Source organism: Python bivittatus, unplaced genomic scaffold (assembly GCF_059951505.1).
Source record: "Python bivittatus isolate LINGU-HERP-01145 unplaced genomic scaffold, Pbiv_v1 ctg000240_np1212, whole genome shotgun sequence".
In the NCBI taxonomy this organism is placed as follows: domain Eukaryota; kingdom Metazoa; phylum Chordata; class Lepidosauria; order Squamata; family Pythonidae; genus Python; species Python bivittatus.
The window spans coordinates 758,387-785,774 of NW_028277051.1; the positions used below are offsets into that span (position 1 = coordinate 758,387).

A 27,388-nucleotide genomic window follows, 5' to 3' on the forward strand; every position below is an offset into this window, starting at 1 on the left:
TGCAGTACGGCCCAGAATGCGCCCCAACGAAAGGGTTTTGCAGTGCCGGGAAGAGAGCAGGAGCCCCCGCCCGGCCATCAGGCAGGGTTCGGCCCCTCATCCCCCTTCAGGATCGGTGATCCTTCTGAGATCTCCTTCAGAGGACCCACCTTCCACGCACGGATGCAACGAGCAGCTACTCGGAGGCCGGACTTTTCGGTGGTGACTGGACTTTGGGATGCCCTCCCCTGCAAGGTCCGCCCGCCCCGTCCCCGTTTCCCTTTCTCGGGCCTTGAGCGTTAGCAGATATACTCTGGAAGACTGAACTTCTCGCTGCAGCTTTAATTCTCTGTTTTATTCTGGATCTTATTCATTTCACCTTGTTTACTGCATAAAATTTTAATCTATGCTCCATATCAAACTTAGTATTTAATCAGTTTGAATTGTAACATAAAATGCTTCGGGATTTTTAATGGGAAGTATTAGGTAAATGCTTAAAATAAATAATGCTTCTCTCCTCTTAGGGTAGAAATAGCCTTCTGCACAGGAGCTGCACAAAGGGCTGACTTTGGTGTGGGGTGATCTTCTCTTCTAACTTTCGGGCATGAAAATAGCAAACGCCAGGTCCTTCCCCATCTTCGCAAAAGGAGCATTAGCATTAGAACAGAATCTCCTTGGCTGCTCAGCGGCCTAAACCTGCTTTTATTGGCAAGCAGCATCTCACCCCCTTCCTTGCTTGCTGCCCCCCCTCCAAAGACCCCAGGGGAGCTGCAAAAGATGCTCAGCGCTTCCACTGGTCAAGCCAACCCAACTTTAATTGAAGATCAATCCTACGCTTGGTCAGGAGGCGAAGAGGGGGCTCCCCATTCCGCCTCTGTGTGGGGGGAGAAGGCTTATGCCCTCCGATGGGCCGCAAAGTTCTCTAGTGCTTCAGCTGGGCAGTTTTCGAGAGAGGGAGCCCCGCTTCCTGCAGCTGAGCACTTGCAGGAGTGCCCGGCAGGGCAGCCAGGGACAAGGGACGCTTCTGAAGGCCGGTCTGTCCTCTGGCCTCGTCCGCAGCGAAAGGGACGCTCTCCATTTTAAAGCTGCTCCAAAGAAGGAGCCCAGCGGAAACATCAGCTCCCCGCCCCCCCGCTGGGGGTCCATCGTGCTGGCCGGGACCTGCCATCATTTCTCTCTGGGCATATGCCCAGCCTAGTGCCCGCCACGCCTCTGGGCATCCAGAGGCACCTTAGTCCATTTTCGTGGGCTCCTTCTGGCGCTGCTTCTTCTCCCAGAGCATCTTCGCCAGCGAGAGCAGGATGGGGACGGCCATGGGCAGGAACAGTGGGATGTAGATGGCGAACTTCTGGTCGTCCGGGAAGTAGAGGAGGTGGAGGAGGGAGGGGTCGAAGAAGGCCCGCTCCGAGGAGGTGGCCGCCGCCTTGCTGGCCTGGAAAGCTGGGCCCAGGTGGCCCTGGCTGAGCTCCGCCATCGCCTGCTGGGCCGACTCCACCGCACGGCAGACCTGGGGGAAGGCAAGGCACCGACTTGGCACCTCTGAACCCTTGGCCCTTTCCGCAGGAGGAAAACGACCCTCCACGGCCCCAGCCCCAGCCCCGTACCTCCAAGGCCACGTCGTCCTTGATGACGATGTTGCCGATCTTGTCCAGCAGCTGGGCCAGCGACGTCAGGGTGGTGGAGACGGTGGCCACGTTCTCCACCGTGCGGGCCCACAGCAAGCCGTCCAGCTCCCAGTCCGCCAGGCCCTCGTTCCCGGGGCTCTCCATCAGAGCCCCTTCTGGCGCTGGGCCAGAAGAGATGCCAAACAGTAATCTGGGGGGGGGCAAGCAAAACATCACGCGGTGGCTGAACCTGGGCTGCCGTGCCCCCCAGAGCTCTTGCGGAGAAGGCCTGGGGGCAGGGAGTCCCTCCGGGAGCAGCAGAGCCCAGCTGCTTTACGGCTGCAGCCGAACAGGCTGGTCTGTCAGGCTGGCAAGAGGCGTCCGGAGGAAGAGGCTGCAGGGCTGCTGGAGAAGCTGACGCAGCAAGGGGGGGCAGACCTGTAGCAATAACCTTGGCCCCCCGTGCAAGCCAGTAGGGGGAGCAGGCAATCCCTGGAGCGGGGAGGAACAAAGTCATGGCACCCAACCCGATACCAGCCCCCGTTCTCCAGCAGGTTGCTTTCCAGACAGTCTGACAGGCCTCGGGGGTGGGGGGGGGAGCCATTTCCCACAAGGCCAGACGAGGGGGAATCTTCTCTGCCTAATCTTTTGGCAGAGGCTCGGATTCCCTGAACGGGGCAGGGTTGGGCCAGATGGCCTCTAAGACCCCCTCCAAGAGCACTAAACCAAGGGGAGAGGGCTGCCCACCAGGGCTGCTTTCCTGCCTGAGCAGGCACCCAGGGCCCCTCGCAGCCCACCCAGGGCCTCTCCCTGAGCTCACCGTAGCTGGGCCAGAAACACCTTCATCACGCGCACCATGTCAATGTCCACCCTCCTCGGGAGAGAGGTCTCGTTGGCGGCTTCTGGCTCCACGTTGTAGACCTGGCAGAGAGAGACAGTGCTTCAGAACAGAAGCGGAGCAGGTGGTGCCCTTTGCTGGGGCTCTGCCTGGCTTCCCACCAGGCGCAGAAGCGCCTCTCAGCCCTCCAGAGGTTCTGCCTCCTATCCAGGAACTGGCTTAAGCAGGGGTTCCCAGCCACAACGCGGCCTGAGAAGCTGCTCTGCTGCAGACGAGGCAGAAGCACGTACAGGCGGGAGGTCTCCCGGCTGCAGGACTCCAGCCCCGAGCCAGCCGTGAAGCGGGCTCCGCCCCAGGGTTTAAACCAGGGGTCGGCAGAAACACGGCTCTTCTCCAGCCTTCAGATGAGGAGGGATTTGGGCACGTGATGCTCCTGCCTTGTCTCAGCACTGCGGGTTTCTGTCGCGCCAGCTCCAGGCTCTTCCTCCGAGCAACGTGGAGGTCCCCGCACTTCCTGGCACGGCACGTGGTCAAAACAAGGCCGTTCCACGGGCGTTGCACCTTCCCACTCACAGAGGGACCGAAGGGAGGCGCAGAAGAACGACTCTTACTGACAAGCGTTTCAATGCAAATGCCCGTGCAGCTTTTTTTTTAAATGCCACATACGTTTGGTTAGGAGACGACAAATTTCTGGTGATATGCCATGCAGCCCCCCAAGACATCCCCCCGCGAAGAACAGCTGCTGCTACCTGTCTGGGAGGATCCCGTGGCAGCCCCCCCTTCGCCTCACCATGATCCCGCCCCAGCGCGGACTGTGGAAAGCGTTGGTTGGCACTGCAGCCCCGTCCTTCCCGCGAATGTAGAGGGGCGAATGCAGGCGCTCGGGAACATACAGCAGGAAGTTGAGGACGGGATACAGCGAAGAAGCGCTGGAACCTGCGGAGGAAGCCGGAGAAGTTGGGCTCGCCTGTCCCACGCAAAGGAACGAGGGCGTGGATTGGTTCTCCGTGGTGCCGAAGGGCAGCTTTGCAGAGGAAGAACCAAACTCAAAAGGAGGAACTTCCTGAACGCGAGAGCCCCTGGAGTTGCGGGGGCTCCATCTCTGGAGGGTTGCAAGCTGAGGTTGGATAGCCATTTCCCTGGGATGGTCTAAGGCAGTCTTTCTCAACCTTGGCAACCTGAAGATGGGTGGACTTCAATTCCCAGAATTCCCTAGCCAGCTAGGAATTCCGGGCGCTGAAGTCCACCCATCTTACAGTTCCTACGGTTGAGAAAGACGGGTCTGAGGATTCCTGCCCTGGACAGGGGGTTGGACTAGGAGACCTCCAAGGTCCCTTCCAATCCTACGATTCTTTTGCCTGGCGTAGGCAACGATGGGTGAGACCGTGCCGCACGCAACCCCAATTTCCCCAGATCCTGCTGCCCATCGCTACAGAACCCCACTCCTCCTCGGGAGTAATCCACACAGCCGTGGTGTAGAGACTGCCATTGTCTGCGTTTGTCCAACGACTCCCTGGCAGCTCTGACAAGGCAGGCCAGCAAGAGCAGGGATGCGTCTCTTCCTGGGCCAGATGGCTGTCCTGCCTCTCCCCGGGACCTCAAGGCCGTGTTCAGCACGCTCCCTCCTCCCATTTCCCCCCAAAATCCCTTAGAGGTGGGTTGGGCTCAGAGAGAGTAACGGCAGAGGGACCCCCCAAGTCAACTTCCCCAGCCGAGGGGGGACTTGAACCTGGCACCAGTCCAACACCTTCTGGCTCTTGAGAGGTGTTCTGCTTTCCGCTCGGCCGGCCACGCAGTTCCCATCCTCCACCACCGCAGGAAGCTTCCACGCTTTGCCAAGGTTGTTAGCAATCAATCAAAACTGTAGCCACAGAATCCAAACACGCCAGGATGCTCCGAAACACTTGGGGGGAGGGGAGGGGAGGGGAGGGGAGGGGAGGAGAGGGGGAGACTGGAAATGCAGGGCTGGTGGGCCCCTCAAAGTGGAGTCATTTTACTGCTGGGGCTCCTCTTTCTGTTAAGCCAAGAGCGTGAAATAAAACACCCGAAACCTGCATCTAAGCCCTCGCAATGGGATTCAAAAGGAAAAGGGGGGCTTCTGCTTTCAAGGTTCCCCTCACTGGAGTAACTCCTGAGGGACTGTCACTGAACCACAGGATTGTGGAGTTGGGAGGGGCCACAAGGCCATCCAGTCCAACCCTCTGCCCGGTGCAGGAAAACCTCTTCGTCCAACCTCTTCTTGCACACCTCCAGAGATGGAGAACCCACGGCCTCCACTGCTGCACCGATCCTGCTGCCGGAGAGCTTTGTCTTATACCTAACTGAAATCTAGGCACCTGCAACTTACGACCGTCATTTCGGGTCCCCGTTTCTGTGGCCGTGGAGAAGAGCCCTGGACCACCTTCCCTGCAGCTTCTCTTACGGACCGGGACACAGCCCCCATTCTTTTCTAGGCTGAATACCCCCACCTGCTCCAGCTTGTCCTCCAAGGGCACAGAGTCCCCCCAGCTGCCCTCCTCTATCCTGTCAAAGTCCTTCTGGCAAGGGGGGGGGGGCGGATCTGTACCTGGCGCTCCAGGTGGGGCCTCAGCAGCGCCGAGCGGAGAGGAAGGAGGACAGAATGCTGCTTCTAGCGCTGGCTCCCATGGGCTTGAGGCCCAGGACCACCAAAGCCCCTCTGAAATCGTGCTCCCGAGCCACGCCTCCCCACAGCCCCTTCCCCAAGAGAGGCCCCAGTTGAGGCTGGCTCCCCAGAGTCTGCCCCGTGCAGGTCCCTTGGCCGCCAGAAAGGGCTGGCTTGTGCCTCCTGCCTACGGCCAAGCCCCAGATCGCCTGATGGCCTCTCGCTTGAGGCCAAGCCAGGCCTGGCCCTGCTGAGCTTTTCGGAGATGGTGCAAGCAGCTCGGTGTCGCACCTGTCGAGCCAAACCCCCCTTACGTCAAGTCTGCCTCCCAGTGGCTTCATGGACCTGTCTCTGAAGTTTTCTTGGCGAGAGGCTCTAACCTACGGCTCTAGGTTTCCTGCTGGCCTCTGTCACATCTGTTCTCATTAATCTTAATTAAAGGGGAACAAATTAGGGTTTTTTTGATCCAGGAGTGCAGCCCATGACCCACTTCTTGAGGCCAGCCCTCTGCCTGAGACTTCTGGGGTCCCAGTCAGAGGGTCCCTTGGGAGGAACCCCTAAGTAAACCCCCGGCTGAAGGGGCATCGCCCTTGCTTACCCAGCCTGGCCTCCACAGGGTTAATGACATGCGGGAGACTCTGCACACTCAGGGTGTAGCTGGAGGAACCGGCGTCAAAACGGGGTGTGACTCCCAGCGCTGCGTAGTAGAGGATCTGGGGCAGGGGAGAAACAGTACCCATCAGCCTGGGTCGGCAGAGGGTCCAGCACCTGCAACCCCACGGCCTCTGGTCACACTCACTTGCGAGTCCACCGAGAATTCGGCTACTGGGCTCAGCTTCTCCAGCAGAGGCTTCACGTAACGCTCGAGGGCCCCCTCAATGTCCCAGTGCACGTCGTGGGCTTTGGGGTCAGGATTCAGCAAACTGAACGTGATCTCGTATCCTGCGGAGGAACCAAGAACTGGGGGTGGGAGTCTCCCCATGGCTGCTAGAGCGCTGGGACCCTGGGAGGCTGCTCAGCCACTTCCTAAGCGAGTCTCCGCTGCCAAAGCCAGAGAAGGAAGGGCCACATCACCCGGGAGGACCACATCATGCCTCTTTTACGGTCCCCAGGACAGCTTTCACAAGGGCCACAAAAAGAAGCTGGGGGAGGGTCCTGGGTTCCCCACCCTGCGCAAAGCCACCATCTGTCAACAAGGAAGAAGAGCAGGGTGCACGCGAGATGCCAGCCCAAACCACCCCACCCTGGCTGATGGCGACACACGAACCCAGCCACGCTCTCACAGCCCAGCTGGTCACCTAAGAATGAGAACCAGGAATGCTGGGGGCAAGGCATCACATCTCTGAGAGCCATCCAAGGCGGAAATATCATAACTCAACTGCCCAACCATATTTGGCTAGGCTGGCTGGGGACCGTTGGAGTGGAAGTCCTGGAAACACACTCCCTGCCCTTCTGATGCACCACCAGCTGGGGGAGGTATTAGCCCTTCCGAAGGAGGACCTGCTGCACGGGGGCAGGGGACGGGGCGGGCATCCTCTCCTTCAGCTCCCCCCCCCCGGCCTATCCATACCCAAACTGGACTTGAAGGGGCGCTTCCACTCGGCCCCCGGCTGGCCCAGCGGGACACGGTCGGCCAGGGCCTCCACAAGGGTCTCTGTGGTGAAGGACATGGCCTGGATCAGCTGCTGCATCCGAGCGTTCAGTGCTCCCAGCACGTCTTCGGCCCCCCGTGGGGCCCTGAGGAAGGCGCTGCGGTGCCTCCCAATGTACATCCCCATCTCCTGCCGGAAAACAGGCGGGCTCTGAGCTGAAGCTGCTTCTGCCATCCCAAGCTGCACAGCCAGACAGAGAGGGGCCGACCGTCGTTCAGAGGGGCATTGGGCACGAAGGGCATGAGGGGCCGAGCGTTTCTAACGCTGTCAGTTTCGTTGCAACAAGAAGAGAGTTTCGTCTTTAGCAAGTTTGGGGTTTTTCTGCCAAATTGGCAAAAGCGGGGAGGCACACCCACACTGCTTAACTGTTTAAAAATCGTATGATGTTTTCAAGAGTATTAAAGGAAACGCAAGGAAAGCTTTTTGCCAATTAAGACAAGCATTTCATTAAATAGTTATTTTGTTCAGCTTTCACCCTGAAACACAGGTAGAAGCCCACTGTTTCAACTGTTCAAAGCGAAACAAAGCACGTTGGCAATAATTTAGACACAAGAGCTAATTTAAGAGGGGGTTACAGGGCATCAGGCTGGTTTTCCCAGGACCAGTGGCACTGCAGTTTCTCAGAAAGTCTGAGCCCAGCTATGAGCTGTGCAACTGAACACAGAGAGAGACCAGAGGACGGGTGTCCTTTGGGGGGCAAGGGGGCCCAGTTGTGCAGATCCATACCCCAACCGGGCAGGTATTGATCTAGATCTGTTCAGCCTGGAGGAGAGAAGCGTAAAGGGTGTGAGCAACTGGGGGGAGGCTGGGGGAGGAAGAGAGGAGAGAGGGAAGTGACTCAGCCCAGGTGGAGAGAAACCTGAGGGGGAGCCTTTCCAGTTACCCAAAGAAACTCTGCTTTAATGGAATTTCAGTGAGGATTGGAAATTCCTGTGTAGTTTCCAAGATTCTGTACTTACCATCAATCCTAGCATTAAAGTGTATGAGTTAGGCAGCCATATAACTCCGTGCGTGAGTTGGGTGGCCATATAAATTTGTTTAATTAATTCATTAATTCATTAAGACCCAATGTAATTCCTACTTCCGCGCTCTTGCCCAGCTGTGTGGGACTGCCATTAATCTTGCAAGCTGCGAGAGGAAATTCCCACCTCTTGACTGCGAGTTCGTTCAGACAGAGTCAATTTGAAATACTTCTTCTCAGCTTTCTTGCCACCTGGGCTGAGTTGCCAATGCCAAGACAAGCTACCAATCGATTCACCTTCCACCTTTTGAGTGTTTGCATCTGCTCTCCCTTCCATTCCTCTCCTGGCCTCCCCACAACTTCTTCCAAAGACAGACGGGGCAGCGAATGCAGAAGAAGATGCTCTGGGAACAAGGGAGCGCATGGCTTTGGGCTTCCCAGAAGCATCTCTTTAAGCTATTCAGAGACCTGGCTATTGCCCCAGGACTCGGGAAGGGTAAAAGCTGAGCTCCAGTTCAGGGTGGCGGCAGCTTATGTGTGGTTTTTGGACCACATGATCTCTTTTTAATCTTACATGGTTTTTTGGTGTTTTTTTTAATTTTTAATTGTAAGCCGCCCAGAGACATTGGGAATTGGGCAGCCTATAAATTCGTATGTGTGTGTCTCTCTCTCTCTCTCGCACCCCAACTCCCTCCCAGACTTCAACTGGGCTGGACTGCTCATCCAGGGGCCATCCTTCCAGGCTCTTCCTACGCTCTCCGGAGGCCACAACAGAGCAGAGAACACCAGCCTACTCTTCCTCTATGGAAGACCGCTCCATCTGTTTGGAGCCTGAATCTGCTCCTACCCCTCCCTTTCTTGCTCTCTGGATGTGGGAGGACCATTCAGCTACATCCTTCTCCACCCACCCCGGAAAACAGGCTTGCACAGAACCCACAGTGGAGGCAGAGGGGCACCAGGCCGCATACCTGTGGCAGGAGAAGGGAGCTTGGGGGAATCACGTAGATGGCGAGGGAGCCCACCGGCAGGCCCTCCACTGGCCGCAGCCCCTTGTCTGCCTCTGGAAAGAGAGTGAGAGGTGATGCGCAGCTACGCAGGCGAATCCAGCCCTCAAGGCTATAAGTGCACAGACAGCGCTGGGGGAGCAGTTCCAATGGCCAAGAGGCAGGCAGCTCCCCTGCGCTGGATGTGGTCAAGCAGAAGCCGGACAGCCATCTGTCTGAATCTGGGTCTCTGTCCAGAGCCACAGCCAGGCTCCTTCTCGCCCTCAGCCATTACCTTGGACTGAGGTCTGCGACAGGAACGCCTGCTCCTGCGAAGTGGCATGGCGAAAGGAAACATCATAGCGAGAAACCACACTTGTTTTGGCTGAAACAAAGGGGGAAAGGACTAAATACACGGCTGATGAAAAACAACATTTGTCGTGTTCAGTTTTGAGCATGCTGATCAGTGTAAAAGGAAAAGAAAAGGCATCCTGCGTGTGTGTCAATGTGCCACATTCACGTCTATATGGTGAGACGAGGGGAACGGTCTGTGGGCTCCCAAGCAGGCGGTAGATCAGAGATGGGAGATCGTGCTTGCAGAGGCCAGTGGGAGCATCTTTGGGGTGCAATTATGCTTTGCCTGCACCTCTGGCACCCACATATATGTGCCAAACTGTCTGGTGCTGTCCTTCCCATTGTGTCAGCCTCCCAGGTGGACCAGACGGATAAGCGCACTCTACTCGATTGTAAGGCTACATTAACAGAGTCTTGCAAGTCTGAAAGTACAATAGGAAAACCAGTATCTGAAGAGTGAATGGGCAGAGAGGGAAGACTGAAAAAGTCAGCGCCAGGTGGAGCTGAGGAGATTCTGTAAAACAGAGAGGTGAGACATTCAAAAGAACTGAAGGCCACGTACAAAGCAGTGGATGGAAGCGAAGATGGTTTGCAAGGAGAGAAAGATACGGGGAGAGAGAGGGAATGGCGGGGGTATGACCAGATTTCTCTATATTGCCTCTCCTTTGTTCTTATCTCATGGTTTTAATTTGCCTCACTACCTCTCACTCCTTTTCTTGGTTACGCGTAATATTGCTTACCCCAAAGGAAACAGAACAATAGGAATGCGTGTATAAAAGAAAGTGAGAGTTTTTCTTCCAGGTCCCACCCCAACTTTTGGAATGTGCCCCTCAGCCGAGGGAAAATTGCGCGTCACGACATCTCTGCTTACTGAGATGGCCTCCGAGGCTATTTCAGGCAAAAATCGCTTTGCCGCGGGCCTTGCGATATCCCGCCTCTGCCCCTCACGGCTAACGCCAGAGTGGACCAGGGAGGGACGCTTAAGAAGAAACACCCTAAGCGAAACAGGCCAGCCTGTGCCAATTAAAAAAAAAATACAGCAAAATCCTAGGCCAGGCAACGCTTCTCCAGCTCCAACCGGGTTCTAAGACCACAAGCTCAAATGCCAGCCTGGCATTTTCAAACATAGCCATGCTGCCACAACAGTCTTTGGGATAACTGGTGGCTCTCTCCGTTGGCTCCGCCTTGAAGGCTGTGGGCCGGCTGACGCGGTTTAACGCCCGCGTGGCACAGCCACTTGGGCCAGCCCGGGTGTTCGTGTGCCACGCCAGCCCCACCTACCATTCAAGGGAATCTCCGTCTCCTGCGCCTGCGCCTGCGCCTGCTCCTTCGGGAGGACCCCTTCGGCAAACACCACCGAGACGGGCACCGTCAGCTGGAACTGAGCCCACGGGAGGCGCCCCGTTAGCCGGAGGGCCACCTGCCGCTTCGGACCGCCCCGAGCTTGGGTCCCACACGAGGCTCAGCCGGCTGGCGGGCAACCCGGGAGCTGCTGCCCGCGGCCTCGGGGCGCTCCAGGGTGGGGGAAGCGGGACTGACCGGCGGACGCGGGAGGGCCTGCAGTTACTCCGGGGCGCGGGGGCCCAAGCGCCTCCCGCTGAGCGCGGCCGGGGGCCCTCCCTGCGCACCTCCCCGGAGGACGCCCCGCAGGGCCAGGAGGGCGGGGGTCGCGGAAGAGGCGGCGGGGCCGGCCTGCGCAGGCGCCCGCCCGCCCGGCGCTCTCCTCACCAGAAGGGCGTCCAGCGCGGCTATCTCGGCGTCGGGCAGCGCCGCCCGGTAGGTCTCCGTGGTCTTCCACCAGAGGGGCAGCCCCACCAGGACGGCCATGGCCGCGAAGGAGAGGGCGGCCTGCTTCCCGCGCGCCTTCTCTGCGGGGACAAGCAGCGCAGGGTGGGCGCCCGCCTCCCGGCCCGCCGGCCCCCGCGCCCTCCCTGCCCAGGGCCCCTCCGGGTGGCCCTCCGCGCGCCGCAGGGCCGGGCCCCGGGGCCACTTCGGCCCAGCTCGCGGCGAACCAGGGCCGCCGCGCCCGTCGCCCCCCGGCCCCGCACCTGCCGCATCCCGGGCCGCCGCGGCTCTAGCCTCGGCCGCCATCCCGCCGCGCGGAAGTCGCCTTCGAGCCTGGCCGGCGCGGGGGCGGAGCTGGGACGACTCGAACGCGAGCGAGCCAATGGGACCGAGCCGCGCCTGACCGGCAGAGGGCTAGTCCAATCAAAGGCTCAAAAGAACGCCCCCGAGTGAAGGACCGCTTGCCCGTCTTAACGCAGGGCAAGCCGAGGAAAGGGCGGGGCGTGGCAGAGCCCAGAGGAACCCATCGGGCTTCCCTAGAGCAGCGGCAGCAGCGACCAATAAGCAAAGAGGTGCCCGCCTTCGGTACGGCAACGGAAAAGGGATAAATCCGGCAGCCTCGGACGCGCGCTTTTTCCTTTAACCCTCTCCTCTCCGTGCGCGAGCTGGGGGAGGCTGCCGCTTCCCCGCGGGAGGGAGTTTACTGAACGCCGTGGGACTTTCCTCCGAGGAAGCGTGCCTGGGATTGCCCACAGCAAGGCGGCGACCAGCTTTTCCAGTCTGGAAGAGGAAGGAGGAAAATCCGCCTTCCCGGCAAGCTCGGCTCCCGGAGACGTCATAGGATCGGCGTTGGAAGGGGCCCCGAGGTCATCCAATCGACCCCCTGCCCAGCGGGGATCCGTCGGAGCGGCCTTTCTCAACCTCGGCAGCGTGAAGACATGCGGACTTCCACTCCCAGAATTCCCCATGGCTGGCTGGGGAATTCTGGGAGCCGAAGCCGCTAAGGTCGAAAAAGACGTTCCGAGCGCTAAAGAGCTGGACCGCCCGCGTTGGGTCTTCTGGCGGCCTGGAATGACCCCAGCGAGGGCAGCCCTGGTGCGGCCGGGGCGTGGGGCTCGGCGCCCGGCGCAGCACGCAGCCCCGGCCTCGCTGGCACCGGGCGGCCACGCCCGGAGAGGCCGGGGGTCCACGGTGCCGGGCCTAGGACGGCCTGGAGACCCACGCTCGCCGTGGGGAGCTTCGGGGTCACGGGCGGCTTAACCGCAAGGGCCGGGGGAGAGCAAAGAGCGAGGAAGGGCTTTCGCCTCCTGCCCTGCTTGGGGCTTCCCGCAGGGCGGGTGAGTCTTCCTCGCCCTGCCAACGGGAGAGGGGCCCGCGGCGCCCAAACTCCGGGGGCCCGAGAGAGTCCCCGCCAGGCTCTCAGCCAACACGCCTGTCTGCGGCTGAGCCACGGTGCGAGCCCCGTGGATTGCGGCTTCGCGTTGTAGGCGAAGGCAGCCAGTTGCGCCTCCCTCAGTGAACCGTGACGGAGCCCGCACCTCAGGGCCCCCCGGCTCTCCCGTTGCAGGCAAGACGCTGCGTAGGGCTTGGGAGACTCACACCCCACCAAGGGTCCACCCAAGCTGGGTCTCCTTTTCACACACAGAGCCGCCGAGGTTGCTTGGAGGGGTCCCCGCGCCAGAGCACCTGGGCCCAGCCACGCCGCCCCTGTGCCCTCCCTGGGTAGAGTCGGGGCCCCATAAAAGGCAGAGCGAGAGGAAGGAAACACGAGAGGCAAAAGAGGGGTGGAACCTCTACGGTTTATTAGTTATGAGGCTACTGGTACATCAGGTGCGGAGAGCAGCACACACACGTGGAGTGGCAGTGGGCCCCGCCTGTCCGTGCCAAGGGCACCACCAGTGAGGCTGCTGTGGGGAGGGGGCAGGAGGGGCAGTGCTGCGCCACGAAGCCACAATTCACGTCAAAGTGCAGAGCCAAACGGGTTTGTTACGGGGGTCCTCACATAAATGAAAGGCAGGCGAGCGGGACAGAGAGCGGAGTGTTAGAGATGGCCACAGCAGCGCCCCCCGGATCTCCTGGCCCCCTAACAGCTTTCCTCTTTGAGCTACACAGGAGACCCTGCAACAGATTCACTCACACACACACCCACACACACCGTGGCATAGTCCTCCCCCCTTTCGCCTGCAGGTCTCTAGAGGAGTCGATCAGCTCCTGACTCTTGCTGGGGCTTGCCGTGCTCACAACAACCCTGCGAGGCAGGCCTGGACTTTCCTCCTGCCCCCGCCCAGTTGCAGGACTCCACCAGAGCTCGCGCCCTGTCTTCCTTCGGGCATCGCCCAGCCTTCCCTTCGGCATCGGACACTCCCTTGCCCGCTCTGCTGCTGTCACGGCTACGCTAGAAAAAGCCGGGAGCGACGGGGGGCCAGGATGGAAAGCAGCGGAGGAGCCGGGGGCCCGGTCAGCGGGGCCCGAGAACCCTGCCCGGGGCTAATAGGCGTGGTTGGCTACGTAGAGAGACTGCGCGGCAGCACCGGAGCCATCGCCACCTTCGTAGTTGCCGAGAGCCGCCAGGCCGTTGACCTGCAAGACAGAGAGGGATGCTGGAGGCCGCCCCTTCCCTTCGGGGCCTTCCCCATGACCGGCAGCGCCACCAGAGCTCAGCAGAACAGTGGGGCCTTTCTCGCCCACCCTGAAGATGCCACCAAGCGCCCCTTAGTCAGCCTGGGAGCCTCCAGCTGCCTGGGAGCTGCTGCTCCTGCGGTTCCTTCCCGACCATTGGCTGGGCACCCCTGGAAGAGAGCAGGACCCCTGGCCCAGAGGAGCCCCTCCGGGGAGCCCACTAGGACCCTGTCTCCTGGGCAGCTGGCCGTACCCCTCTCCTGCCCGCCCGGCCACCCACCTCGGCTCGCTTGAGGAACTCCTCGGTGGCCAGCTCCTCATTCTCCCGCTGGCCTCGCCAGGCGTTGAGTGCCGAGGCCTGCAAGGCCCGGCCGTAGGAAAAGGTCAGAGCCCACGGCCGGGGCAGCGGGCAGTTGTTGATCGCGTTGAGGTTGAGGGAGGCCTCCTCCTCGCTTTGCCCACCAGACAGGAAGGTGACTCCTGCACGGGCGCAGAGAAGGGGGGATGACAAGAGCTGCAGCCCCGGAGCCCACCCAGCCCCCCTCACTGGTCCAGAAGCACGTCTCTGGCCCCGGCCAGCCCTCCCCAGGGCTTTGGAGCATCCGGCTGGATCCGGCCAGACCCAGCAGCCAGGATTCTCCCCGTGGAAGCCCGCTCTGGCCGCTGTTTCCTGCCTGGCGACTCGGGAGACCCCCACCCTCCCTGGATTTCTCTTGGCCCTCTGAGGCCATCTGAGCCGGCAGCCGTCACTTCATCCTGCGGCGGCGAGTTCCGCGGGTTCAAACTATGAGCTGCGTGGGGAGATCCTTTAGGGGCCCCGGGGCATGGTGTTACAGGAGAGGAAGGAAAACTCGGCCTCACGAGGAAGAGCCTCCCCTGTTCCCGGAAACAGAGGGGGCAGCTCAGTGCTCGGGGAAACCAACAGCGATTTCAGCCCCGTTTTCCGTCGCAAGGCAGGCTGCCTTCTGGCCTTCAGGTTCGGCATCTGACCTCCCCCCGCAGAAGCAACTCATCCCGGAGAGCTGGAAGGGACCCCTGAGGCCGTCAAGCCCAGCCCCTCCCCCGCACGCAGGGATCCAAAGAAGGCATTCCCTGCCATTATCCAGCCCCCGCTTGCACAAGCCCTCGTCCCCCTCTCTGGGTCATTGACCCCGCTGTCCAGCTGCTCCTTGGCGTTCGACCGGAGTCTGCCTCCTGCAGCTTAATCCACGACTGCGTGCCTGGCCTGAGAGAACAGGCCTTGACCCTCTCCCACCACCATCCTTTCGGGCGTGGGGGGGTCTCATCTCCCCTCTCTCGAGGCCGTCCATCCCAGCCGCTCCCCTCACAGGCTGCGGTCCCCCTCGCTGTCCTTCTCGGAGTCATTCCAGTTTCTCCGGCCCTGCTTGAACTGGGCATGGCCCTCGGGAAGCCGGACCGAAGTGTAACTGCGCTGGAACGACGGCTCCCAGTGATACGGAACGGTCACCTCTGCCGACCCCGCTAAAACTGGCCTTTTACGCTGGCTTCTCAGGACGGGCACGTGTGGCGGGGGGACGATCGTGAGCTCACCTGGCACGGCAGGTGGCACGGTCCGGCGCAGGGCAGTGACGGTGGCCATGGCGATCTCTTCGGGGCTGTACTTGGTGGGGCAGGTGTGGCCAGGGGTCACCATGTTGGGCTTCAGCAGAGTCCCTTCCAGGTAGATGTGGTGGTCGCTCAGGGCCTTGTACACGGCAGCCAGAACCTGGAAATGGGCAGGGGCAAGCTTGTCAACGGGCCTGGCATGCCGCCTCTATGGGACCAGGGCTCCAGTAGCAACACCCATGTGTTGCAAATGGAACCGTGGAAAGATAACATCAACGGAAGAATTCTTCCAGTTAAGCCTGTATTTTAATACTGCTTCTGTCCAGTAAATGACAGAGGGGCTCAGTCTTGCTGGCATTTTACTCTCCGCTTTAGAGAACTGCATGCTTGTTAAATCTGTGTTCACCCTTCCTCTAACGCTCAAGGCAACGTCAAGGCAGATGTCTCCCTGACCTTCATCCCCCCAACCGCCACCCTGCGAGCCAGGCTGGGCTAGAGAGCAACTGGCTCAGAGCCGCCCATCGAGTTCCCATGGTTGAGGGTGGACGTGAACCTGGATCTCCCTGCTCCTGCTCCAGCACCTTCACCGTAACTCCACCCTGGCTCTCAGTGAAGACAGTCAATGCTTTCCCTGCCCTCCGTCACGCCTTCTTTTGCTGCCGGCCCACCAACTCCGTGCCCGCCCTCGTAATCCACAGCCCCCAAGGAAGCCACACCTTCTCAGTCACATACTGGCAGCGCTTCAGATCGTGCTCCCCGTCGGGCAGGATCTCCGGTTCCACGATGGGCACGATGCCATTCTGCAGGGAAATCCAACAAAAGCGCTGGGACCCCCGTGGAGGCCAAGGCCCACCCTGAACCCAGGGCAAGGGGACGGGCAGGCCAGCTGCCTCACCTGCTGGCAGATGCTGGCATAGCGGGCAAGGACGTTGGCATTCTCCAGGATGGCCAGGGAGGAGGGGGTGTTCTCGCTGATCTTCAGCACACAGCGCCACTTGGCGAAGTCTGCCCCATCCTTCTTGTACTGGGCACAACGCTCCGCCAGCCCGTCCAGTCCTGGCACGGAAGGAAGGAAGGAAGGAAGGAAGGAAGGAAGGAAGGAAGGAAGGAAGGAAGGAAGGAAGGAAGGAAGGAAGGAAGGAAGGAAGGAAAGGGAAGAGAGAAAAGGAAGGAAGGAAGGAAGGAAGGAAGGAAGGAAGGAAGGAAGGAAGGAAGGAAGGAAGGAAGGAAGGAAGGAAGGAAGGAAGGAAGGAAGGAAGGCTGCTACCCCGCACCTGGTCCAATCCACTCAGGCAGCTCTGGGCACCCTCCTGCTCCTGCGCCAGGGAGCAGGGGCCAGTGCCCACCTGATCTCACACATCCCCCCAAGGCTTCTTGGCTGCCCCTTCCAAGCAGACCTCCCTCCTCAAGCTCCCTTTGGTCTCTCCCCAGTAAGACACACCCAAGAGGCGCACTTTTGCCACCTGGATGAGATTCCATCGATCACAAGGATAGCCATCTTCTTGCTGAATCACCGATCAATCACTGAACCACAGATTCTAACCACAAGGGCTGCGCGGTTCCCTTTGTGGAAGAACCCAAACCTTTCTGAGACAGAGCCCTTTGGATATTTTGAGGGTGTGTGGTGGGCGCACTCACAAAATGGCTGCCACCACAGGCATGGCCAGTCACAAATCCCTCCTTTACCAGAAGGAGCTTTGCAAATAAGTGATGCCAGAGGCTGGAGTTCTGCTTTGCAACGTGCCACCTGCATATCTAAAAATTAAAACGATGTCTGCAGAAAAGTCAGGTGGGGCAGCAAACGTGGTGGGTGCCCTGGAGGGGTCTGAAGACCAAAGGCCCGCCCTGGCTTCAGGCTTCAGCGCATCTATTTGGGAACGAGCTCCTTTTGGTCTACGTTTTGGCTGAATGACACTGGCAGCCTCGGTCAACAAAACCCTGCATTCTTACAAATAATAAGGCAGCAGGTTTCAAAATATGGTGTTGCTATTTTAATGCACACCGCCAATTGCAACGGTGCCTTAGAGGAGTCCTGCCCCACATTCCCCAAACAGAGCGAAAAACAACGGCAACACTGCAGTGCCCGCCCCCCCGGATGCCACATGAAGGCCGGCTTTGACCACGCGCAGACCGAGAGCGAGGCTCACCCTCCCACCTGATGAACCACCTGCAGTCTCTCTCAAGAGCTTCTGCGCCTACCTTGGGTGGTGGTTTCTCCGTCAGTCCCGGCCAGGGGCACCACCCCTTTATCAACCTGTGAAGGAAGAGGGATCTGTTACGGCCGCTGCTCCCTGCCCAGCCGGGACCACCGCTGGGAAGACTGAACGATCGCGGCCAGGGTGGGGCGGGTAGGCGGGCCCCTCCCCCCCAAGGCGACAGGCAGCAGAAGGCCGGCCCGACCCAGGCTCTCGAGGGAAGAGGATCCAGGCAGCCCCCACTGCGCCCCGAAGGAGCAACTTTGCAAAGACCCCAGATGATTCAGGACCGCAAGTGAGCGCTTCTGCCTTTGTCCCCCCACCCACCCAACCTGGTAGCGAGCTCTGCATCTGCCCAGGCAGCCTCCGAAAAATGGGAAGCTCCTCTTTCCTTTCCTTTCCTTTCCTTTCCTTTCCTTTCCTTTCCTTTCCTTTCCTTTCCTTTCCTTCCCTTCCCTTCCCTTCCCGGCCTGGCGGCTTTTCTGCTTGATCAGACCACTCGGGTGGGCTTGACCCCTTCCCCTCCCGGGCCTCTGACTGCCGAGGGGCAGGCGGACCACACTGTCATGGCCCGCTGACGGAGCTCAGGGAGGTTGGCGACTTCCCTCAAGAGCTCCGTTTTGGGAATGTGGACGGGGAGGGGTGGAAACTCCTTTAGAGCCCTCCCCAGCCCCGTTGGCAGGATCCCAACCCCGGAACCAGCAGCCTCTTCCTCCGCCGCCCCAGGTTCTGCACCGCTGGTCCCCACTCCGGCACTGTTTTCAGCCAAGGAGAACAAGTCGTGCAGAGGGAAAGAGGACGCTCCTCCTCCTCTCAGGGTGGGGGGGGGAGGATCACAGGGAGCCCTGAAAAGCACCTTGATGCCCACAACAATGTCCTTGTCCTTGATCATCTCCACGAAGGGCGTGCCGTCATCTGCCTTCTGGTACAAGGTTTCGTGGAAGAAGATGACGCCCCCGATGCACTTCTTGACCCGGCTGTCTGCGCTGAAAAGGATCTGCCGGTACAGGCGGCGGTTCTCCTCGGTGTTTTCCACCCCAATTTGGTTCAGCCGCTTGGCCATGCTGCCTGCGGGAGAGGAGAAGGAAGCCACCCTGAGCTTGTGCCCGGTGCACAGCATGGTCCGTCCCCCAGCCTTGGCTCTTCCCACCTGTCAAATGGGCATCACGGCCTCCTGACAAACAGAGACCCCGAGGGTGCAGATCACAAGCAAAGGACTGAAAACGTGGCCTTGGTGAGAAATCGTGGTTACACGTGCTTCCTCTGCCCCTGGGACCCACCCACCAGGCCCCCGAGCTCCAGCAGGACAGAGGGGCCCTTCGCATCCCCAGGGAACACATCCAAGGGCCCCTGACTGTCTGAAAACCAGGGCTCCTCCTCTGAGATCCGGCGCCTGCTCTCCCTGCCCTCCCAGGAGAAATGAGGCTGCACCTCAGGGGTCGTTTCAGCCCCTGCCTTTCCCAGGACACCCCCTCCCCCGCCGGCTGCTGCCATTCTGCGACTGGGAGTGACGCCCTCCTGGAGAAGGGGGCTCCAGGCCAATCTCCGCAAATGCAAGGCTGCCCTGTGCCTCCCTGCCCGTCCCACTCAGGCGGACGCCGAGGACCTGGCTGCAATCCAGACCCACCTACTGATTCATCGGCTGCCAGGATGCCCTTGCCCGGGGCCACAATTCGCTGGGCAATGTCCGAGAGCGCCTTCTTCTGCTCGGCAGTGAGAGCGGGGTATTGGTGGGTCATCTTGGCTGACTTTCTCTGGAAGGGCATCAAAACATGTCACCCAACGGTTGCCAGGGTTATTGTGTCCTCATCATCCAGATCGATTTGCAGCTGTTGGACTACAAACGCGGGCCCTGCATTTGCAGGCAAAAACGTCCCAGGACCAAACTTCATGTGTTGTTTGCAGACTATTCCATACCAGCCCCATTTCCCATACTTTTTTTTCCTCCTAGATTTTTAACCACCTTGTTTGGTGAAGAAGAGGGAAGCTCAGCAACGTCCTTTTCCTAAACCTTCACCTGGCCACAGTGAAGCACTGCCACGATATGGATGGTTATTTTCTCTTCTTTTCTCTCTCTATGGGGGATCCACAACCCCAGAATGCCCAGCCAGCCTGGGCAATGGTCCCGAGCAACCACTTCCCAGAGGTTTTACTATTCACACGGTTTGCAATTTCTGAAGAGTGCAGATGCTGGAGGGGAGGCTCTGCAGAGAACAACCCTCTCTTCTCAAGACACGTAAAGCCAGGAGGGAAGAGGAGACAGTTGAAGGTCGAGTAAATAAATAGTACTCTGCATGCGCTCAGAGTCACAATTACTACATTTCTTTCACACGCTGTAGGAGAGAAAATTATCATTCTGGAGCAGGACTTCCAGCGCAAGTTGAGAAGCAGCGGTCTCTGCCTCCGTCGCCATGGCACCAAGGCCACAATTTGCCTCTCTGCCAAAGGCACCATTCTGCCCTCCTGCCAACCCAGGCCTTTCCAGAGCATCAGCTGCATAACTGGAGCAGGATGGCCTATTTCTGGCAGCCACCGCAGACATGCGCCCGGCCTCGTGGCCCAGCCAGCAGACGGAAGCCCCCCCTGCTGGCTCCCCCCGCCCACTAAGGCTACTGTTCATTACAGTATGTCAAGATTAGCTCCATCACTGCCTGCCAAAGCTGCATCTCTGTAAGGTGTCTCCTCTGAAGCCTGGGGCAAAGCTTGCCCCCGAAGATGGCACGCAAAGCGCCATTTCCATTCCCCGTGGCTGCTGAGTCATGTCTCAGCCTCTGTTGCTAGACTGCCATCCTGGTTTGCTGCAACAGCTGTTTTGTTTGGTTTTTTTAAAGCTAGGTTTGATATATTTTACTCTCTAATTGATGCTTGTTCTCCTGTCCCTGTATTTTCACAAGAGAAAGAGAGAGAACAGCATTATGCTAGAACCTCAAGCAGGGAACCCTCCAGATTAGTTGGACTGCCACTCCTGCCATGGCAGGCAGAGGAAGGGAGCTGCATTCCGGCGCGGAGACTCTCTTTGTACATCTGGACCACAGCCATCTGGGCAAGCAAAGCCAGCGCCATCCAGATGTCTCTTGTTACAGAGGTCGTGTCCTGTGGTTGCCAAGGCCGAGCAATCCTGCCCACTTAGGGCACAGGAAGGGAAGTGCTGCAGCCACCAGAGCCACCTCCCGCCACCAGCCAGCATCAAGGGGAGGGGCCAGTAGGGCCAAAAGCCAGCAGCGGCTGGGCTCGGTGACCTTGCCGTTTCCTTGTCTGCTTTGCTGCCTCCCCCCCCCCCCCACTGCAAGCCATTTGGAGCAGCCAGGCGCCTTCCTCGGCATCACCCGCTCAGTCTGCAAGGGCTCTGCTGCAGCCGCACAGGAACCTCGAAATCTCGCCCCTTCTCCCCTGCTCGGCAGCTCCCCCGCCCTCGCATCAGGATGGCCAAAGACAGGGAAGGGCCAGCCCGCAATCCCTGGAGCGCTGCTGAGGCGCCTTCATCTTCTCCGCCTTCCAGGCTTCCCAGCCGGGCGCGCAGCTGCACCAGAGCCGGCAGCCTCCAGATGGAAGACAATTAAAGGGATAAATCAGAGGCGGCAGGAGCGCCTTTAGCGCGACCTGCCCCCCAAGCCCCTCCAGCAGCGAGAGGAAGGGTCAGCGGAATCCCTGGGGTCCTCCGAGCTTGGCTGTTTTCTCGCAAGCATTTCGTTACCCAGCTAGGTAACATCTTCAGTGCTAGAAGGGAGCGGGGTTTGTTCTCTGTTTATATGCTGTGGCATGAACGTTTGCAAGAAAACAGCCAAGCTCAGAGAACCCGAGGACTCCGCGGTTCAACCAGAGCTACGCATATTCGCTTCTGTTGGAGGAAGGGTCAGCCGAGCCCCGACGCGCTCCGGGCACACGGAAGCACCCGCGCAGGGGGGACTCCGCGCCCTCCCTGCAAGGGCCCGGGGGCCGCAAAGCGGGCAGCTGGAGAGGCCGGAGCGCGCGCAGCGCTTCCCTCCCGAGGGCCGGCGCGGAGCCGCCCAAGCCCAAGCCCGCTGCCCAGGCCCCGCCGCGCCGCAGCCCGCTCCGGGCAGGAGGGCGCCTTGGTCCAGCCCGACTGCGGCCGAAACGCTTCCAGACGCGGCGACCTAACGCGAGCCGGGCCCGCTCAGTGGGGAGCGCAGCCGGCCCCCTGCCCGCCGCACGGCTCTCCCGCGGGCGCGAGGGGCTGCGCTGAGCGGGCGCAGAGCGCGCTCGGCCCTGGCGGCGGAGGGCTCGGCTCGCAAGCTCCGTCCGGGACGCCCCCGGGAGCGCTCCGGACGAGCGGCTGCCTTACCGCTCAGCCGCTGCTCGCTCTCGCTCGCTCGCCCGCCCGCCCGCCGTCGATGCTGCCTCCGCTGCTTGTGCGGCGCCGGCTCTCGCGCGCGGCTGTAAAGGCGCTGCCGGTGCCGCAGAGCTACGTGACCGAGGGAGGGGCGGGGCCAGGCGGCTCCCGACACCCCCCCGCCAGGAAGGCGGCGCCGGGCTGGTCCTGCCCGGTCCGGGGCTCGGGGACCGGCGGCGGCTCAGCGGTCCTCCCGCTTCGCCTCCAGCTCCCCGCCGCCCTGCAGCTCCCAGCTCGCTCAGACGCCGCAGGGGCGCAGCGCCCCATCAGCCGGGCCCCGAAGAGAGGGCGCCTCTGAGCGCGCGAGGAGTGCCCCCTCGCCCCCGGCCAGCGGCCGCCCCAGCAGGCGCAGCGTCGCCCCGGGCCCGCTTCGGATGAACGAGGCCGGTGCCACGCTTGGCCTCCGGAGTGGGCGCCGCGGCTCGAGGCCGGCTCGGAGGCCCTGCGCCTGTCTTGCCTGGGGGGGATCCTCGGGGCCGCGCCCAAGTACTGCAGCGGGAGGGCTGGCGTGGAGAAGACGGGGTTGGCAGTGGGGCCGATGCCCCAGGGGAGGGGACTCCCCTTCACTGGGGCGGTTTCAACGGGCCGGAGCGGACGGCCAACAGCTGGGGAAACTACTGGTGGATTCCTGCATTGGGCGGGGGTCGGCTACGTGATCTCTAAGGGCGCTTCGTGCTGGAGCCTCAAAAGGCCCCGTGTTGGTGCGGTGGCGGGGAGCAGGTGGGGGGGCTCCGGGCTGAGGTCCTCCGGATGCTGGAAGCCAGAAGCGGAATTGCCCTTCCTGCTGGCCAGGCAGCAGAGGGCAGGACCGGGCGGGGGGGCAGGGGCTGGGGGCGGGCTTGGTGCTGGGACAGAACTGCCTGCCCAGTTGGTGCTGCAGCTGCGGGTGCTTAAAAGAGGGCTGTGGGGACAAGGGTGGTCAGCGCCTCTGCAGAAGGAAAAAGCAACGTGAGCAGGCTGTCCAACCGGTGAGGCCCCCACCTGCAGGAGGGGGCACTCAATGCCCGCGAGCCCCACAGGCCTTTGGGGCCCTCTCCCACATCCCTCATCCCCGTATCCCACCCCTGGGCCTTGTCCCGAGCAGAACCAGCCACGGACAGCACATCAGAGCCCGCGTAAGAAGTCACCAGATCAGGGATGAGCACTCCCAGGGCCAGAGCACCCCCAGCCCCCCCGCCTTCCCTGGCATGAGCCTCAGGGCCTCTGCGTCCTGCTTGAGAGATGAGGGGGGAGGGAGGGGTGGCTGCTGGAGGAGCCAGGAAAGCGCCCTGCGGGCCCCCTGCCGTCTCCCCCAGGACGCTGGGCCCTCACGCTCCCAGTGGCCTCAGGAGCCTCCCTAGGGACCAGCCACTGCAGGTGCCTTTTGGCCTTTCCTGGGCTGCTCCCGTGAGGGCAGCAGAGAAACCAGGGCCGTTGCCTGTGGGGGCTGCGGGGCCAGTCGAGCCCCTGCAGCCGTCACGGAGGCCTCTTGGTTGTTGCAGCAGCGGGCGTGCAAGGCGGCACTCGCGTTCAGCAGGGCCCGAACCGAATGGTTGGGGGTGAGGACAAAACCAGCCAGCTGGAAGTCGGTGTTTACAATTTTGGAACGATATGCCCTTATTCTTTTAAACTGACATGTTGTTCGTTAATGCCAGCCCCGTTTGTTTTTGATGATAAAGCCGGTTAGAAATTTGACAAATTTGTCTCTGCTTATGTTCTTACACATCCCTGACACCTCTGACGCTGCTGTATCCCGCCGTGCCAGTGGCTGGATTCAGAGGGGCCGAAACTCATTCTGCCATGGCTGCCGTGAACCAGCCAAGCATGGCCTGGCTAACAGGGACGCGCCAAGACTCGCAGCACAGAACACCCGGCTGAGGGGCCTGCGCCCAAACCGAAACACCCGCTTCAGATCTTCTGGGCCAGAGGGGCTGTTTCATTGTAGACGGACGGACGGACGGACCCAGGCGCTATTCTGCGCTCAGCAGAGGTGGCTTCACTGGCGCACGCGCAGAAACTGAGTCTGCTCTGGAACGGTTTGGTCCTGGATGACCAGGGGGCAGACAGACTCCTGAAGGCAGATTTCCAACACGAAGCGAGGAGGAGAGAAAAAATCAAGGAAGTCAACAAGTAGAAGAACGTGACCAGGAAAGGAACGGGAGAGCGGCTTGTAAGAGCAGAGGAATTCTAGGAAAGTTGCCAGTCACCAAGGACTAGCCAAGAGTAAGAGATCTAGCAGAAGCATGTGAGGCTACCCCTTCATGGATCACTGCCTTGTCGTGGCGAAGGGGCTTGCGTAACTCAGTGAAGCCATGAGCTATGCCGTGCAGGGCCACCCAAGACGGACAGGTCATGACAGAGAGTTCTGACAAAATGTGGTCCACTGGAGAAGGAAATGGCAACCCACTCCAGGATCCTTGCCAAGAAAACCCCATGGACAATGTTAAAAGGCTAAAAGATATGAGCCCCTCAGGTCGGAAGGTGTCCAATATGCTACCGGGGAAGGGCGGAGGGCAATTCCAAGTAGCTCCAGAAAGAGTGAAGCGGCTGGGCCAAAGCCGAAAGGACGTTCAGCTGTGGATGTATCTGGAAGCGAAAAGAAGGTCCAATGCTGTAAAGAACAATATTGCCTAGGTACCTGGAATGTAAGATCTATGAACCAAGGCAAGCTGGATGTGGTCAGAGATGAGATGACAAGATTGAACATCGACATCTTGGGAATCAGCGAATTGAAATGGGAATGGGTGAATTTAATTCGGGTGACCATTATATCTACTACTGTGGGCAAGAAACCCTTAGAAGAAATGGAGCTGCACTCATAGTCAATAAGAGAGTGGGAAAGGCAGTAATGGGGTACAACCTCAAAAATGACAGAATGATCTCAGTGCGAATCCAAGGCAAACCATTCAATATCACAGTCATCCAAGTCTATGCCCCAACCACCGATGCCGAAGAAGCTGAGGTTGACCGCTTCTATGAAGACCTACAACACCTTCTAGAACTAGCACCAAAAAAAGATGTCCTTTTCATCATAGGGGATTGGAATGCTGAAGTAGGAAGTCAAGGAGTAATCGGAATAACAGGCAAGTTTGGCCTTGGAGCACAAAATGAAGCAGGGCAAAGGCTAATAGAGTTCTGTAAGAGAACAAGCTAGTCATAGCAAACACTCTTTTCCAACAACACAAGAGACGACTCTACACATGGACATCACCAGATGGTCAATACCGAAACCAGATTGATTACATACTTTGCAGCCAAAGATGGAGAAGCTCTATACAGACAGCAAAAACAAGACCAGGAGCTGACTGTGGCTCAGATCATGAGCTTCTTACTGCAAAATTTAGGCTTAAATTGAAGAATGTAGGGAAAACCACTAGACCACTCAGGTATGACTTAGATCATATTCCTTGTGAGTACACAGTGAAGGTGATGAATAGATTTAGAGGATTAGATTTGGTAGACAGAGTGCCTGAAGAACTATGGACGGAGGTCCGTAACATTGTACAGGAGGCAGCAACTAAAACCATCCCAAGGAAAAAGAAATGCAAGAAAGCAAAATGGCTGTCTGATGAGGGCTTACAAATAGCTGTGGAAAGAAGGAATGCGAAAAGCAAGGGTGAAAGGGAAAGATATAAGCAACTGAATGCAGATTTCCAGAGAATAGCAAGGAGAGATAAGAAGGCCTTCTTAAATGAACAATGCAAAGAAATCGAGGAAAACAATAGAATGGGGAAGACTAGAGATCTCTTCAAGAAAATTGGAGATATCAAAGGAACGTTTAGTGCAAAGATGGGCATGATAAAGGACAAAAAAGGCAGGGACCTAACAGAAGCAGAAGAGATTAAGAAGAGGTGGCAAGAATACACAGAAGAACTATACAAGAAAGATCTTAATGTCCCTGATGTCCACGCTGGTGTGGTCACTGACCTTGAGCCAGACATCCTAGAGAGTGAAGTCAAGTGGGCCTTAGGAAGCATTGCTAACAACAAAGCTAGTGGAGATGACAGTATTCCAGCTGAGTTATTTAAAATACTAAAAGATGATGGTGTTAAAGTGCTGGCTCAATATGCCAGCAAGTTTGGAAAACGCAACAGTGGCCACGGGATTGGAAAAGGTCAGTTTACGTTCCAATTCCAAAGAAGGGCAATGCCAAAGACTGCTCAAACTATCGCGCAATTGCACTCATTTCACATGCTAGCAAGGTTATGCTCAAAATCCTACAAGCTAGGCTTCAGCAGTACGTGAACCGAGAACTACCGGATGTACAAGCTGGGTTTCGAAGAGGCAGAGGAACTAGAGATCAAATCGCCAACATTCGCTGGATCATGGAGAAAGCACGAGAGTTCCAGAAAAACATCTACTTCTGCTTCATTGACTATGCAAAAGCCTTCGATTGTGTGGATCACAACAAACTGTGGCAAGTTCTTAAAGAGATGGGGTACCAGACCACCTTACCTGTCTCCTGAGAAATCTGTATGCGGGCCAAGAAGCAACAGTTAGAACCGGTCACGGAACAACCGATTGGTTCAAAATAGGGAAAGGAGTACGACAAGGCTGTATACTGTCACCCTGCTTATTTAACCTATATCCAGAGGACATCATGAGAAATGCCAGGCTGGAAGAATCACAAGCCGGAATTAAGATTGCAGGGAGAATCATCAACAACCTCAGATATGCGGACGATACCACCCTCATGGCAGAAAGTGAAGAAGAAGTAAAGAGCCTCTTGATGAGGGTGAAAGAGGAGAGTGCAAAAGCTGGCTTGAAACTCAACGTTAAAAAAACTAAGATCATGGCATCTGGACCCATCAGTTCCTGGCAAATAGAAGGGGTAGAAATGGAAGCAGTAACAGACTTCATTTATTTGGGCTCCAAGATCACTGCAGACGGAGACTGCAGCCATGAAATTAAAAGACGCTTGCTCCTTGGGAGGAAAGCTATGGCAAGCCTAGATAGCATATTAAAAAGCAGAGACGTCACCTTGCCGACAAAGATCCGCATAGTCAGAGCTATGGTTTTTCCAGTAGTAATGTATGGCTGTGAGAGCTGGACCATAAGGAAGGCTGAGCACCGAAGAATTGATGCCTTTGAACTGTGGTGCTGGAGAAGACTCTTGAGAGTCCCCTGGACTGCTAGGAGGTCAAACCAGTCAGTCTTAAAGGAAATCAACCCTGACTGCTCATTGGAAGGATCGATAATGAAGCTCAAGCTCAGATATTTTGGTCACCTAATGCGAAGAGAGATCTCTTTGGAGAAGACCCTGATGCTGGGAAAGATTGAAGGCAAAAGGAGAAGAGGACGGCAGAGGATGAGATGGTTAGAGAGCATCACTGAAGCAATGAGCATGAAACTGAGCAAACTCAGGGAGGCAGTGAAGGACAGGAAGGCCTGGCGCAATATGGTTCATGGGGTCACGAAGAGTCAGACATGACTTAACGACTAAACAAATGTGAGGCTAAGGAAAGATGGAAGACTTTGTGCGCAGGATAAGACAGAGGCGTTCGTGGAGAGGCGATTCAGGAGCCCGAGAGTAAGGAAAAGGCAACGCCTCCTTCAAGGCAGTCTTGACTCCCGCTGATGGTGGACCCACCCAGGGAGGCTTTGGGGCAGCAGGACCAAGGGTTGCCGTGACCACCTTTTAGGGTGTGGGTTTCTTGTTTGTTTTTGACCTCCCACTCCCAGTTGACCCTACAGCTTAATGGCCACGCCATGCCATGCTGTGGGCGAGGGGTGGCGTAGTCCTCAAATACCAGGAGGCCTCCAGGGCACCACTCAGATGGTAGGCTGGGAGTGCCTTTAGGGGACTCTGGACCACGGGGACAAGCTTGGGATTTGGCTCACGTCCTACCCCCCGAATGCGAGGCAGAGCCCCTTCCTGGCCCAGCCCCACCCGCTTCAC

At 58.8% G+C, this 27,388-nt stretch overlaps 2 protein-coding genes across 2 annotated transcripts; both read right to left on the reverse strand.

Moving 5' to 3' along the window:
- Nucleotides 1–776: 776 nt before the first annotated feature.
- On the reverse strand, nt 777–11,574 carry PIGS (phosphatidylinositol glycan anchor biosynthesis class S). The gene is made up of 12 exons (XM_088138671.1): nt 11,043–11,574; nt 10,723–10,862; nt 10,276–10,375; nt 8,936–9,025; nt 8,626–8,717; nt 6,615–6,825; nt 5,844–5,986; nt 5,643–5,757; nt 3,212–3,357; nt 2,404–2,504; nt 1,584–1,794; nt 777–1,486 (listed from the first exon to the last, which is right to left on the reverse strand). The coding sequence occupies exons 1-12, from the start codon at nt 11,083–11,085 to the stop codon at nt 1,211–1,213; spliced, it is 1,668 nt and encodes a 555-aa protein (XP_087994797.1). The 5' UTR covers nt 11,086–11,574; the 3' UTR covers nt 777–1,210.
- Nucleotides 11,575–12,558: 984 nt separating this feature from the next.
- On the reverse strand, nt 12,559–21,624 carry ALDOC (aldolase, fructose-bisphosphate C). The gene is made up of 9 exons (XM_088138672.1): nt 21,463–21,624; nt 18,787–18,913; nt 18,016–18,227; nt 17,164–17,218; nt 15,860–16,020; nt 15,681–15,764; nt 14,950–15,124; nt 13,679–13,878; nt 12,559–13,359 (listed from the first exon to the last, which is right to left on the reverse strand). The coding sequence occupies exons 2-9, from the start codon at nt 18,896–18,898 to the stop codon at nt 13,267–13,269; spliced, it is 1,092 nt and encodes a 363-aa protein (XP_087994798.1). The 5' UTR covers nt 18,899–18,913; nt 21,463–21,624; the 3' UTR covers nt 12,559–13,266.
- Nucleotides 21,625–27,388: the final 5,764 nt, after the last annotated feature.